Below are 15979 nucleotides of genomic sequence, written 5' to 3'. Positions count from 1 at the left end.
TTGACTAATTTTGTAGCATATTACTATCTTGCGTCAACCAGTGTTTCATTTCTCAACTTCCCCTTATAGTCCACATAGAAAATACTTTTCTAAAAATGATCCCTGATGACATGCTGGAGAGAAAGGGACTGGAAAGTGGAGAAGATTTGGGGGTAAAAACCAGGGTTTGAGGCTTCAGTGAGTTGTCATGGACAATTGTGTCAGCTCTTGTAGAAGTTAAGATGGTTGAGCATGGACCTGATTTGCAGCCCATTGTGTCCATGAGCAGCTTGTACACTTGGTACCTTCATTGCACTTCTAAGCTTCATTGTTTGCTTCCTCTGTACTGAATGTGGCGTGAAAGGGAATTGTAAATTTCCCGAGGTTCTCAATAAAAGTTGGGAGGAAATAAAAGTTACTGTAGCAATTCTAGAAAGCCAATCTCTAGAAGTTCTCAGTGTCAATGAATGGGCAGGTCTTTGACCAACTACTACCTAATGTGCTGTCATTCTGTGAAGCTGCTCAAATCTCTGGATATTTATGTGTGTGTGTATATATATATATTATATATTTATATATGAGAATAGGGATTTATAAAGTTGGCTTACATGATCAGAAATTGCTTAGTCCATAATGGCCATCTATCTGCACACGGAGGTCTGGAGGAACTCAGCTGCTCAAAGAAGCTGGCACCAAAGATGCAGCCCCAGTCTGAGACTGAAGGCCTGGCAATTGAGAATTGCTGGTCAGAGTCCACCTTGAAGAGTAAAGGATCCTAACTAATACCCTTGCACATTGCTCAAGGCTTTGTGCAGCCATGGTCACACTCAAAAATTGAGCTTGCATTCACCATCTTGCACCTTTTGTTCCTTGTGGGCTGTCCACATTATGCAGGGTGGATCTCTTTCACATGCCAATCAAATTTGGAAGTCTTTGTTGACATACCAGAAGTTTCTTAGTCCTAGGAATCTCTAAATTCAATGAAGTAGACAGTCCCTCTGAATTTGAAAACAGTTGGAACATGAAGAGAGTAAACACATCAGAAATGGAATTTGTAGTTGGGTTGAAACATCATTTTAGCTGGATGTGGTGGTGCGTCCCATGTGAAAAAAGAAACCTACATATTTTGATTTTGAGAAAAGGCACTTGAATTTCACTGTATTTGCTAGGTTTTAATTACTGTCCAGAAAACTGGAAGTTTTAAGTTATATTTGATACCTTTGTTATTTGTGGACTGCCGTAGTACATACAAAAAAGGTTTCTGGACCGTGTTAGGAAACTTTAACTATAGAATCTGAGTTTATCATGAATTATTTTGAAAACAGGTTTAAAGAAAAGTAGAATCTTTAGAATGGAGTCGGATGATCAATGAGTGAGAAGTTTGATAGCAGAAGCCTACTGCTGCTTCTGCTCATTCTCAAAGATCTTTGCCCCTGTCTTTTCTTCTGAGACCAAAAACCGAGGAAGGTAGAAGAGGGTTGGAAAGAAAAGTCCTTACTCTTATTGCTCATCAAATTCTTAGAGATTGATTTTGTTAAGGATCCCATGAGTAACCCCTGGAATTATAACAAACTCATAAGATCATGTGTAAACAAAGACCTTGTATAAACAACACTTATAGAAATGCCTCCAGATGTTCTTTAGGGAGGTGGGTGCACTAAAGAACAACTAGGCCTTTAAAAATACTCTCAGCTGGGTGCATTGCCCCACACCAGTAGTCCTAGCTACTTGGGAGGCTGAAGCAGGAGGATCACAAGTTCAAGGTTATCTTCAGCAACTTAGACTCTGTCTCAGAAAAAAACTGGGAATGTAGGGCATGTAGTTCAGTGAAGGAGCACCCCAGATTTAAACTGTAAAAGTCAAAGGTTTAAATATTTGTGCCTGAGTGCTCTTTTTAGTATCCTTAAGTCAATATAATTGTTTTGTGATAAAGACCATTTGTTGTTTCTTAAACCCCTATTATGTGTTTTTTTCATTTGTTCTTTTTTTCTATTGAGATAATCATGTGATTCTTGTCTTTAAATCTATTGATGTTCAACCCCCTATTTTAAAGGACAAGTGGTTATCTCACAAAGATTTTATGGTCTAGTCTCATTTACAGCTGAGTCTAGCCATTCGATTAGTTTCTAGCTAGAGGATTGAAAGTTGAAATGTGTGCACTTTAGTAGAAAGGTCCTCTCTCTTCTTGGTTGGAATTTGGACATCGCGGTTTGAGCAACAATCATTGTTTTGGAATGTGGGGTGATTTTTAACAGAAGCCATACAGTGCTAAAACAAGATGGAAGCTTGGACTTGTGACAATATTAAACACCTGTGTATCAGACCTGCACCGAGTACCTCTGCATTTTTTTTTAAACATGGAACATTTCACAAATGTGCTTGTTATGTGTATGCAGGGAGGCATGATAAATCTCTATATATCATTCCAATTTTACTTTGTTCCACCAAAGCAAGTACATGCTTTTTTTTTAAGTTGTAAATGGACACAATACCTTAATTTTTATGTGGTGCTGAGTGAGGCTCCAACCCAGTGCCTCACACTTGGGAGGCAAGTGCTCTGCCGCTGAGCCACACCCCCAGCCCATGCACATGCATTTTTTAAACATGAGGGAGAAACATGTTTCTATATTGTTCACTTCTCTCATTTTGGATTTCCTTAACTTGAACCTAATATTATTTCAATATAGTGCCATATTATTGTAAAGATCACTGGGAATTTACTATAAAATTAATTTTATCTACTCTGCCTAGAACACTGAATACTGTTTATTGGACTAGGCACTAAAAAACACTATTTAAAGCCATATTTGTTTCTGAGTTAAATGGTGATTATACCTCATACACTAAAAACTACTAATTTATACACATTTTTATTATTATTTTTGTTTATATGGCGCTGGGGATTGAACTCAGGGCCTTGTGCATGCAAGGCAAGAATTCTACCAACTGAGCTATCTATCTCCAGTCCCTGATTTATACACTTTAAAGAATGAATTTTATGGTATGCGAATCATATCAATAAAGCTTTTTAAAATGTTAAAATGAATCATTCAATGAAAGCATTTAAATGTTTTAATTAAATCATCTTTGAATTTAATTGAAGTACCATTTCTGTGGGACATGAGAATTATTAAATTCTTAAAATATAAAACTTAAATATTTATCCAGATGCTTTAACTGGTGACTACTCTGATATCCCCCTTTAAATTTGCTTCTATCTTATTATTATTCATTTCCAGATTCAGGTTTTGCATCACTTTGGAGAGCATTTTATCATCTTTTTTATCTCCTGAAGCAGCCCCTTTGTTGAGAGTTTGTTCTGCTACAATGAAAAACTGTTCAGTTGGTTGAAGAATGCTTACTCCATAGCCATTGTTGTTGTATATGTGATTATTAGTCATCTTCAATTTGGGCGCTGGCAGAACCTGTTAAATTAATTGAGGAAATTAGTTATTAAATAATTTTAATACAAAGAACATATAAACAAGTTAACCTTATATGTTAACAAGTTACTTTACAATAACAAGTTTTGAACAAGCGTGTTTTCCTCATGTTGATTAATGTAAAAATATTAAATGAAGTCAGTTTATTTTTATCAGCTTTAGATAAAAATCACTGATTGTAATTGGGAATACAGCAATGGCCCGTAAAAGTGACCTCTAGGGCTGGAGTTGTGGCTCAGTGGTAGAGCATTTGCCTAGCATGTGTGAGGCCCTGGGTTCAATTCTCAGCACCACATATAAGTAAATGAATAAAGATCCATCAACGTCTAAAAAATTTTTTTAAGTGACCCTCTAACAGGTAAAGCATGAAAACAATTTATATTATGAAACAAAATAGGGTAGTATAATATAGCATGACTTGGTGGGAGTGTGGGGAGAGGTCACTACTTAACTGGTGTTCTTTATAGTAATGGCTTCTTTGAAAAGGAACAATTATGTTCAGATATAAATAATAAAGTTGTCAAACATTATTTACAGACCTATAGGAAGAATGTTTCCTACAGGTCTGTAAATAATGGCCAGAACAAGCTTCACAATATCTAGGAGCAAAAAAGAGCCAGTGTAGCTTGAATATAACACAACACAGGAGGAGTGGCCAGAGAGAAGGCTGGAGAAGGCCAGGGACAGTCTTGTCAGAGTTTATAAACATTTATAAAAGTTTCAGAGCTGGGGTTGTGGCTCAGTGGTAGAGTGCTCGCCTAGTATGCATGAGGCACTGGGTTCAATCCTCAGCATCACATAAATATAAAGATATTGTGTCAACCTAAAACTAAAAAAAAAAAAAATTTTTTAAAGTTTATTAAACATCAGTGTATATATTTAAATCCTCTGAGGATCTTGTTAAACATTGGGATCAGTCTGGGGTACGACAATATTCTGCAGGGGTTTTTTTTTTTTGTTTTTGTTTATTGTACTGGAGATTGAACCCAGGGGTGCTCTACTGCTGAGCTACATCCCCACTCCTTTTTATTTTTTGAGACAGGGTCTTGCTAAGTTTCCGAGGCTGGGCTTACACTTGTGATCCTCCTCAGCCTCCTGAGAAGCTGGGATGCCAGGCATGAACTACCACGCCTCGCTCACTATTCTGCGGTTCTAACAAGCTACCAAGTAATGCCAGTGGCTCCCACTTTTGAGTAGCGGGGGGATATATATGGTTCTTAAATTGTGTGTGGACCAGCTGTATTAGCATCACCTGGGAACTTACTAGCACAAACCCTGAGGCTTCACCCCAGAGTTAATCAGAAACTGGTGTGTACTAACATTTAAGAACCATTGAAAATTTGAAAAATACTTAAGAACAGAAAAAATGTTTTAAGATAAATCGGATTTCAAAATTGCTCTAAGGGTGTCCAATGATCATTTGCACCTTCTTTTTCTATTCTTTCTTTCCTTCTTTTTTTCTCTGTGGTGCTGGGGATCACCTGTAGGGTTTCTCACATGCTAGATGAGCATTCTGCCACTGAGGGACATCCCCAGCCCCTGTACTTTATTTTCAACCAATTAACTGTCTTAGGGTTCAAAATCAAGTTGAGGGTGAGGGCAGTAGGGCAGGGAGGTCTACTAGTACAGATTGAGCATCTTTAATCTAAAAATCCAAAATCTAAAGTGTTCTAAAATCCAAGACTTTCTGAGTGCTGAAATGATACCAGTGAATCTCCACACCAAGAAACTTTCATGCACAAAATTATTTAAAATAATGTAAAGAATTACCTTTTGGCTATGCATACAAAAGTGTGTGTGTGAAACAAATGAATCTTGTGTTTATATTTGGGTTCTATATCCAATATATAGTATTCATAAATATTTTTAAATTTTAAAAAATCAGAACTCTGAAACTTGTGGTCCCAATCATTTCAGATAAGGGATACACAACCTGCCCCTGCCTTTATGTAATTTAAAATCTATTTGAGGAAAGAAAACATGCATTCACAAAATAGAATTATAGCGATTTAGGCAAATTTTCATCAACATAAACATTGTTAACTACCTAAATCTAGAGAGACCTAAAAAGATGTTTCCCAGAAAAGAGTGGGAAGGCATTTTGCCTATAAATTATTGCTATTAATATATTCATTGTTTTGCTTTACAAATTTTGAAAGACTTAAAATGTTTAATATATTATTTTCTTAATTTGTTTTACTTTCCAAAATGTGTTATAGATATGCTCAATGAAAAAATCTCAATATTTTCATAAGAGAAAAGCATATCTACTTGCTCATATTCCAGCTTATTTTCTAAGATTTTAAGTTGAAATTATTAAACTAGAGGGCTAAATGTATTTCCCTTCAGCCTCATTAAAAAATATTTTATTACTTGTACTATTCTTTTAAGACTAAAGCTAATATTTTATTACTTTTCTAATACTTAAAATTCCCATGACAATTCTACATTAAGAGTTAAGACAATACCTTCATATTAACTCCACCTAATGTGCTTTTTGAACTGTCACTAGTTCTGAGGTTATTACAGTGATGAATTTCATTCCTTTCCAGAATGGCTATGCTCCCAGGATACAGTTCAACACCAGCACCCTATAAATAAAATCAAAACAATCATGTACACATAGACAAGGCCTTCTATGAAATTTTCTTTAGACTTGAAAATTGTAATTTATTTTCTAGTGCTGGGGATCAAAACCAAGGCCTTGCACATGCTAGGCGAGTGCTCTGCCACTGAGCAACACCCCCAGCTTGAAATTTTTAATTCTGTATTAGTAATCTAAACACAAGCAACATAAAAACTCATGATAATGCAGACAGCAATTTATTGTGGAGATATTGTTTGTGTGTGGTTCTGGGGATTAAATGCCAAGGCTGACTTGAACATGCCATCCTCCTACCTCAGCCTCCCCAGAAGCTGGGATTACAGATAGGCATATCCCACCACAACTAAGAGAATGCTTTAAAAATATTGAAAAGTAAATATTTGTGTTGGGGAACAGGCCTAGAAAGAAGGTTGAGTAATATAGTCCATTACCTTACTCTTCTACTCAAATGAATTCTGTAAAAAACAGGCCAAAACCTCGTTAAGCAATTGTCTTACTAGTTACAAAAATTTATTGCTACTATACATCCTTAATAATGCTCTATAGTATATTCCTCATTTTAGTGGAAATTAACAAAAAGTCATCCTAAAAAAAATTGCTTGTGTTTTCTGTTTCTTTTCATCATTTTTCTCAGTTCTCCTATCCTTAATGAACTTTGTGATTTTTATCTCAATATTAAAAGTTTTCTATGTTCCAGTTATTTGTAAATGGTCAGAACTAGTCTGAACACCTTAAAAACAATTTCTTCTAGCTTGTAAGCACTTACTTCTTTTTAAATAAACTATCAAATAATTGACCCATGATCTGTTTCATAAGTGCTGATTTCTAATTTAAAAAAAATAATTCTCAAATCACAGATTGACTCTTTACCTTGGACACTTGGGCTATTCACTTTTATGAAGTATGCAGTTGCTCACTTTTGTTAATTTCTACCAGTTTATAAATTGAGTTATTGTTCCATTCAAAAGAAAAGATGAAGAAATTGTTATCCTTTGTATTGTTAAGATCACTCAAAATTGTTAGCTGTTGTCCTCTAAAGCCTTTCTATAGAGTGGAGTACCTGGGCACCAGTTATTTCACTGTCTGTGATTGTCAGAGCGGCCCCCGTCAGAACGCACACTCCTGTTCCTTCACATTTTAATACACAGTTTTCTAGAGTCATGTGACCAGACTCCACCACCACAATACCATCAACCGTCCCTTGTTGTATCAAAGACAGATGCATTAGTTTCACATTGTCAGCTTTGGACACCACAAAACTGTCATGAGAAGGTTCAGAAGTAATCATAATTTCCTCTCGCTTTCCAACTCCTGATACATAGGGACAAAAATATAATTAAATCAGTAATCTAAAACTTTAAAGACCTTTAGTCATTCAGTAATACTTGTTATTCCTTTCATGTATTTTAACAAGATAGACTACTCAGTTGTTAACTAAGTAGATATTTAACTAGACTGTAATCTTTTTTTCCTAATTTTGATGCTGTGATGGGAAAATCTGGGCTTATAATCAATTTAAATGTACCTGTAATATTTATTCAACATACTAATTCCACAAATAGTTCCCTAAATTTTATAATCAGCAGTCATGTACAAATGTCTAGAATATAAAATATGTTTATAGACATTATATATTTTTATATAAATAAATAAGTAAATAAATAAATACATGTACACCTTAACTTTGGTTTCAAATAGTAATTAATTACCATCATATAAGACTGACTCTTAAATTAGCTTACTCTAATATAATCATACCAATAATTGTGCTCTAGAATAGTTAAAACAGTTATCTCAATTTAGAATCAAGAAGACTACAGATGTCTTAAATTACATTCATGATCCTTACTACCCACATAGTTAGCTAACACTAGTGATGACACTCATGGAAATATAGTGAAATTTTTGCTTCATTTTTTTAAATGAAAGGTGGAGTTTAAGTCAACTTTCTTTTCTTTTGGCTGGACAATGGGAACACCTTACTTCAAAATTAAAAGGGCAGCCAGGCCTCATGGCTCACACCTGTAATCCAGCAGTTTGGGAAGCAGAGGCAGGAGAATTGCAAGTTCAAAACCAGCCTCAGCCTGAGACCCTAAGCAATTTAGCAAGACCCTGTCTCAAAATAAAACATAAAATGGGCTGTGGATATTGATTAGTGGGTAAGCACCCCTAGGTTCAATATCCTCGGCATCAAAAAATAAAAGGGCAGAACTAAAGTTACTGAACATGTTGAGAACGTAAAAGAAATTTAGTAAATCCTGTTTTTTCTGTTTGTTTTTCCTCACGTGAATTGCCTTTTTGAGAAAATGCTAAGTATATTTTAGAATAACCTTCCGTTTAGGTTTTCTTCACATCACTAAGAGATGCGAAGTGGAGATGGATAAGAAAAAGATAGTTTTTGGTTTAAAAAGATATACACACACACACAGGAAATGTGATGGACGTTCAGGTGCAGTGGTGCATACCTGTGGTCACAGTTGTTTGGGAGGCTGAGGTGGGAGAATTAGCTCAAGAGTTCAAGACTAACCCGGGCAACAGAGTGAGACCTTCTCTCAGAGACAAAGAGAGATGGAAAGGTGGGGAAGGAAGCCAGGTGTGGTGGTACACACTTGTATGTAATCCCATGGGCTTGGGAGGTTGAGCTAAGAGGATTGCCAAGTTCAAAGCTAGCCTTAGCAATTTGGTGAGGCCCTGAGCAATTTAGTGAGACCCTGTCTCAAAAATTTAAAAAATAGGGCTGGGGCTATAACCCAGTAGCAGAGCAGTTGCCTCGTATGTTTGAGGCTCTGGGTTGGATCCTCGGCACCACAAAAAAATAAAGGCATGCTGTGCATCTACAACTACAAAAGAAATCTAAAAAGTAAAAATAAAGGGCTGGGGATGTGGCTCAAGCGGTAGCGCGCTCGCCTGGCATGCGTGCGGCCCGGGTTCGATCCTCAGCACCACATACCAACAAAGATGTTGTGTCCGCCGAGAACTAAAAATAAATAAATAAATATTTAAAAAAAAAAAAAAGTAAAAATAAAAATAAATTTTAAAAAGGGCTGGGGAGGGGCTGGGATTGTGGCTCAGCGGTAGAGCGCTCGCCTAGAACCGGCGGGACCCAGGTTCGATCCTCAGCACCACATAAAAATAAAGGCATTGTGTTGCGTCCATCTACACCTAAAAAATAAATATTAAAAAAACAAAGGCTGGGGATATGGCTCCATGGTAAAACACCTTGGGTTAAATCCCTAGTAACAAAACATCAAAAACAAAAATAAAAGGAGAATCGAATGAACAGATCTTAACTGTAAAAAGCACTAAAGGAATTTTTTTAAATATTTATTTTTTAGTTATAGTGGACACAATACCTTTATTTATTTTTATGTGGTGCTGAGGATGGAACCCAGGGCCTCACACATGCTAGGTGAGCACTCTACCGCTGAGCCACAACCCCAGCCCTAAAGGGATTTTTGTAAAATATAAATTCATGTAATTTCTAATAATTGCATTAAACATGCTTATCTGTTTATATACAGGACAAGTTATACTGGACAATTTATCTAGCATATATTGCTGTAAAAAACTGCAAAGGGCAGCCTGCTAACCCTTTATAATGATGTCATCAGTCAGTAAAGCAAGATTTGCAGCATGATATTCCCCTGGAAAAATAACTACTGTATCTCCACTGTAACAACTATCCAAAGCCAAATCCAAATCATCATGCTGTTGGAGAAGTGTGTCTGAAGACAAGTCCTTTACCTAAAAAGAAGAAAAGGAGTGTACCTTCAGCAATAGGGTTAACTGAAACATGTCATTTTAATCAGATACTTATTGGACATGTGCTTTTCCCTAAACACTTACCTATATAGTATTTATTCAGATGATCATTCCATTTATCAATTAAGGGAATGATGAAATAAAATTTTCTTTTGACCACTAACACTTTTATAGATCTTAAGTATTGGGGTATGAGACACATACCAGAAGTTACATTTTGAACATGACATAGTACCTCCTAAACCTTACAACAATTCTTTGAGCTTAGTATATCCCTGCTATAACAACAAGGAATTTGAAGCTCAGTGAGATGAAGGGAATTGCCCAAGGACACAAGCTTAGAAGTGGTGAGGCCAAGCTTCAGCCCCAGATACTAACACCAGATCTCATTCTCTTTTCTATGTTCTACCTCATTTTCTTTAACTCAAACTGATCCTCCAATTTGGGTAATTCAACAAAATTTTATAAATAAAAGTTTCTAGAGCTAAATACAAAAATGTACGAAAAATTTGCTTTGGGAATAGAAAAGCAGGAAGGAAAGAACTTCATTATTAGTCATAAAGACCTAATGAACTTTAAATAATATTTGAGGGCTGAGGGTGTGGTTCATTGGGAGTAGAGTGCTCTGCCTCATGCGCAAGAGGCCCTCGTTCAATCCCCAGCACCACAAAAAATAAGTAAATAAATAAGTTGGAAAGTAAAAATATATTCTGAAATAAATGCCTGTCAACATTTTGTTTTTCAGTATAATAAAAATGGTACTTTTTATAAAAAATAAACAGGAAATAAAAGCATAATAGAAAGGAAAAAATAAATTGCAAATTTTTATGTAAAAAAACCTGTTTATATAGATATTCCCTTCTAATATTTTTCCATTTATACATTATTTATGTATGAATACATCATATCATTTATTATATTTAGTTTTGAGTCTGACTTTTTAATTGCATTATATCACATTTCCTCAGGTCTTTAAATATTTTTTCAAAGCCTAGTTTTAGTGGTTGCATAATAAAATGTCATAATTTATATTACAATTTCTCTTATTTATATGGCTTATGATTTTTACAACAAAGAGTTCTAATACATATCTCCAGTTACTTCTTCAGGATAAATTTCTAGGCAGAATTACTGAACCCAAAGCTATAAACATTTTTCCAGGCTTTGTAGCACATGCCTGTAATCCCAGTTACTGGGGAGGCTGAGGCAGAAGGAGTCACAAGTTAAAGACCAGCGTGACAACTTAGTGAGATCTTGTCTCAAAATAAAAAATAAAAAGGGGGCTGGGTTGTGGCTCAGTGGTGGAGCACACGCCTGCATGTACTGCAGCAGGCCCGGCAGCTCACTGCCAGTGTCTTCTGTCCGGGTTCTTGTCTCTTGTGAATTTGAAAAACAATATCCACAGACAATGATGAGTGACTGTACAAGGAGTATTTATTCATGTGTGCATATAAACAGAACTCCCAGAGAGCGAGAGGGCCCTGGAGGGGCTGCTGGGTGTACTAACAGCTCAACATAATTTCTATCAAAATTCCAACAGCCTGTTTTGAAGAAATGGAAAGCTCATCTTTAAATTAAAGGGACCCTGAAGAGCTAAAATCATACTGCAAAAGAAGAGGAGAGTAGAAGACTCACACTTCTGATTTCAAATCTTAATACTAAGCTATAGAAATCAAACGGTGTGGTATTGGCACAAGATAAACATGTAGACCAATGGGATTGTTCTGGAAGTCCAGAAATAAACCCATCCAACTATGGCAAATTGATTTTCAACAAGACAGTCTACACCATTCAGTGGGGGAAAGAACAGTCTCATTAACAAATGGTATTAGGACAAATGAATATCTACATACAAAGAATGAAGTTGGACATTGACCTCACACTAAATACAAAAATTAACTCAAAATGCATTGATAACCTAATAACATAAGAGCTAAAACCATAAAACTGTTGGACGAAAACATGAGGATGAATTTTCATGACCTCGAATTTGGTAATGGATTCTTAGGCATGACACCGAGAACAAAAGACACAAAAGAAAAAAAATTGATAAATTGGACTTCTCAAAATTAAGAACTTTTGTGCATCTAAGGACAATATTAAGAAAATAAAAAGTCTATGGAGTGGGAGAAAATATTTGCAAAATATACACACAGTAAGAGTCTAGTTTCCAGGATTTACAAAGAACTCTTATAATCAAGAAGAAACAGATACAGAACCCAATTAAAACATGGACTTGTGACCTGAAAAGTCATTTCTGCAAAGAAGATACACAAATGACCATCAAACACATGAAAAAAACGCTCAAAATCACTATTCATTATGGAAATGAAAATCAAACCAAACTGAGATGCCACTTTGTACCCACCAGGATGACTATAACAAAAACAAGTTACTAGCCAATGTGGTGAGACCAGAGAAATTGGAACCCTCATACATTGTAGAAGACAATGTAAAATGGCTTGGTGGCTGTGCAAACCATTTAGTGGTTCTTCGGTTAGTTCAATGTAGAATCACCATATGATCTGATAATTCTACTCTCACAATGCACTCAAAAGAATTGAAAATAGATGGTGAAACAATCACTTGTTTGTCCGTGGATGTTCTTACCAGCCCATCACAATGCTCAAAAAGTGGAAACATGAGCTGGGGATGAAGCTCAGTGGTAGCACACTTGCCCAGCAAGTGCCCTGACTTCCATCCCCAGCACTGGGAATAAAAAAAAGAAAAGGTATAACAACTCAAATATCCATCACCCCATGAGTGGAATAACAAAATGAAGCAAGTACAGGCAACAGGACACTATGACATGTGATACAAGCATGCTGAGTGAAAGCAGCCAGTTGTAAAGGGCCAGGTATTGTGTGAGTTCATTTAAATGAAATCCAGGAGAGCTAGAGCTAAACCTGTAGAGACAGCAGATGGGTGGTTGTCAGGGCTGGGGGACAGGGCAAAGTATGGAGTTTCATTTTGAGGTGATAAAAATGTTTGGTAACAATAGAGCAGCACAACATTGTGAAAGTACTAAATATCATTGAGTTCTTCACTTTAAAATGGTTCAATTTCACCTTAATTTTTTTAGGAAAAAAAAGGGGAGGGGCTGGAGATATAGCTCAGTTGGTAAAGTGCTTGCCATGCATGCCCAAGGCCCTGGGTTCAATCCCCAGCAGCACCACTACCACCAAAAAAAAAAAAAAAAGGAGTGGGGAAAGTGAAGGAGTAATCAACAATACATTTGAGGAGGCAGGTGGCAACAGAGTCCATGGTACAGATGGAAGAGAATTGATTAAATTCTTTGCACCTGGCATATTTTCCAACATAGCTACCACCTTTTGGAGCAATTCATGAAAAATCTGACAGCAATGATGACTACATTATTGGATCAAGAATGACAAATGACAATGATAATAGGAGCTGACAGTTATGTGCAGGACATTTTGTTAAAAGATTCATATAAATGATTTCACTTCAGTCTAACACCTTGTGGGACAGATTTCATTATTCCCTTTTACAAGATCAGGAAATGAGAAACCATGTAATTAATTTCATACAAATATTAAGAAGCAAAATGGTGAACCAAACCCAGGTTGTTGTGATTTCAAAGCCTCTGGCCTTCACTACCACACTGTGTGTCTCCAGACTAAAAGAAGGAACACCATTGCAATGGGGACAGCACTGTTCTTCCTAGACCCAGGAGAATGCTCAAGTTCAACTTCAGTTCATGCGCTGGAACAAGTAGCAGACATTTGCTGAGCGCTTACCACGTGCTAAGCATTACTGACAAATTACTCATTTGACCTTCACAACAATTCTATAAATATGGAACATAATTACTATTACCCCATTTTACAGGAGAGAGATTGAAGACTGATTAAATAACTTGTTGAAAATCACATATGTAAAAGGGGCAAAACCAGGGATCCAGGCAGTTTGGGCTTTAGACTTGTGCTCTTAACCCATTTAGTACAGAATTTTTTCCTCTCTCTCTTTAAAAAGTTGCTACAAATAAGGAAATGGCAGTTTAGAGAAGTTATGCAGCCCGCCCAAGGTCACACAGATATTAAGTGCCCTGAGACGGTGAATTTGAACATAAGGTTGCCTGACTGCAAAGTCTATGCCATCCCTTCCTCTATGCAGCATGTACTGATCACCAACATAAAGATGATGGGCATGGATAAAGTGTTTAAAGAGAGAATACTGAGCAAGAATTCTGAGTAAAGAATCCTCAAACTTTACAATGTTAAAGGCAATGTGAGTAGCTATGACTACTACCAAACTAAAATATTTTGTCAACTCAAAGGTGAATCTAAAAGCAAAGGTCTAAGTAAAGTAGTAGTGGACACTGCTGCCTTCTCACAGTGGCCTTGCTCTCATTCTGCTGGTCTCTGAAGTTCAAGGGTAATGGCATACAGAAGTTCAAGGGTAATGGCATACAAATGAAGACAGTCTGGGATAAAAATCAAAGAAGTTTTTCATTGTCACATTGTAGGAAAATTAAGAAATGAAGCCTAAACAGATACAAGGGACAAAATGAGAAGTAAAAACGATAAAATAAGACTGTGGAAAAGAACAGAATCTCTACTTTTTATAAAACTGTTTACAAAGATGTTGGTAGAATAACATTATTGAACAATCTCATTCAATAAGCAATTTTAAAGAATCAATTTTGTTCAAAATAATAGAAATAGGATAGCAGACAACGTTTTCTCTCTCATATACTCCTCTTAGCCTTAGTGGACTTCTTTTAGTTTTTCATATGTACTGTATTTTTCTTTTTTTATGTTACTAGGGATCTAACCTACACTCTGTCACTGAGTACATCCCCAGTTCTTTTTATTTTTATTATTATTTTTTAAAATTTTGAGACAGAGCCTTACTAAGTGGCTAAAGGCCTCAAACTACTAAGGCTGGCCTTGAACTTGCAATCTTCCTGTTCAGTCTCCCGAGATGCTGGGATTACAGGTGTGTGCCTCCACACCTGGCATGTTCTGTGTTCTCTTGCCACACTACATTCTTTTATTGATTCAACAAAAACCGCTGGTCACCTACCATGTGCCAGACATCATGCTTGGTGATTGGATGAGTGCTCTCAGGAAGCTCATGTTATAATGAAGAGACAGATGCATTTAAAGGACAACTGCAAAAGCATTATGACTGTCATGAGAAGGGAAAGTGCCAACAAGGAGAAGAGCAGGGTGCTATGATCATATACGGCGTCTAATGTGTCCTGAAAGGTTGAGAAGGCCCTTTTCAGTGAAAATGTCATTTAAACTGAAGTCTGAGGGATGGGCACACAAAAGAAACAACTTGGCTCACAGCAGGATATTCTGCTAGCGAGGGAAGCTAGCCAGTGAGCTAGTGAATGTGACAGGGATGTTAGGATGACTTTCAGTAAACTGTAATAACGACCCTGTAGATGGTGGTGCCACTCACTAAAACAGAGCACTGTAGACCCTGAGCAAGTAAAGGGAAGATACTGAATTGAATTGCAGACCCGTGAGCTGTAGTACTGACGAGGCAATCAGGGTAATGAGCAATAGGCAGTTACACATAAAGGCTTAGGGCTTAGAAAAAATTCTAGTCTGAGAGTCTTCTGGAATATAAGTATATATAAATGAAGTCATGGGAGAAGATTGATAAATCACATAAGGACAAAAAAGTGTAGAAAATAGACCCAAGTACCAAGCGTTCAGATGACAATAGGAGAAAGAAAGAAAAAAAAGCAGTCAGAAAGAATAAAAAAACAGGAAAATATCGTAACATAAAACAAGAAAAGACAATATTTCAAAAAGAGTTGTGAAGTACTTCTAAGAGGCCAAGTTAGATGGAAATATTTGCTTTACAACATAGAAATGCATCTTTCTTCAACTGGCTAAATTTATATTCATCCTCTGGGTTTCAGCTGGGTTATTTTTTGTTCTTTTTAGTTATAAGATGATAGTAGAATGTATTTTGATATATCATACATACATGGAGTATAACTTCCCATTCTTGTGGTTGTACCTGATGTGGAGTTATGCCGGTAGTCATGTATGAACATAGGAAAGTTATGTCTGATTCATTCTACTGTCTTTCCCATTCCCATCCCTCCTCCCTTTCCCTCATTCCTCCCATCCAATCTGATGAACCTCCACTCCCCACTATATCCCGTGCCTATTGTGAGTCAGCATTTGCATATCAGAGAGAATAT

At 36.5% G+C, this 15979-nt stretch overlaps 1 protein-coding gene across 1 annotated transcript in view; it reads right to left on the bottom strand.

The window, feature by feature from the left end:
• Window positions 1–3099: 3099 nt before the first annotated feature.
• Window positions 3100–15979, bottom strand: part of Shcbp1l (SHC binding and spindle associated 1 like) — a 34662-nt gene continuing 21782 nt past the window's right edge. The window contains exons 7-10 of the mRNA XM_027935023.2: window positions 9618–9771; window positions 7088–7338; window positions 5891–6013; window positions 3100–3404 (exon numbers count right to left, since the gene is read on the bottom strand). Coding sequence (XP_027790824.2) covers window positions 3153–3404; window positions 5891–6013; window positions 7088–7338; window positions 9618–9771 — 780 coding nt within the window. The 3' untranslated portion in view covers window positions 3100–3152. The remainder of the gene's footprint in view (window positions 3405–5890; window positions 6014–7087; window positions 7339–9617; window positions 9772–15979) is intronic.

This window comes from Marmota flaviventris, chromosome 12, assembly GCF_047511675.1.
Source record: "Marmota flaviventris isolate mMarFla1 chromosome 12, mMarFla1.hap1, whole genome shotgun sequence".
In the NCBI taxonomy this organism is placed as follows: domain Eukaryota; kingdom Metazoa; phylum Chordata; class Mammalia; order Rodentia; family Sciuridae; genus Marmota; species Marmota flaviventris.
The sequence above is the reverse complement of the archived record's forward strand: the minus strand, read 5'-3'. Positions and strand labels throughout refer to the sequence as shown.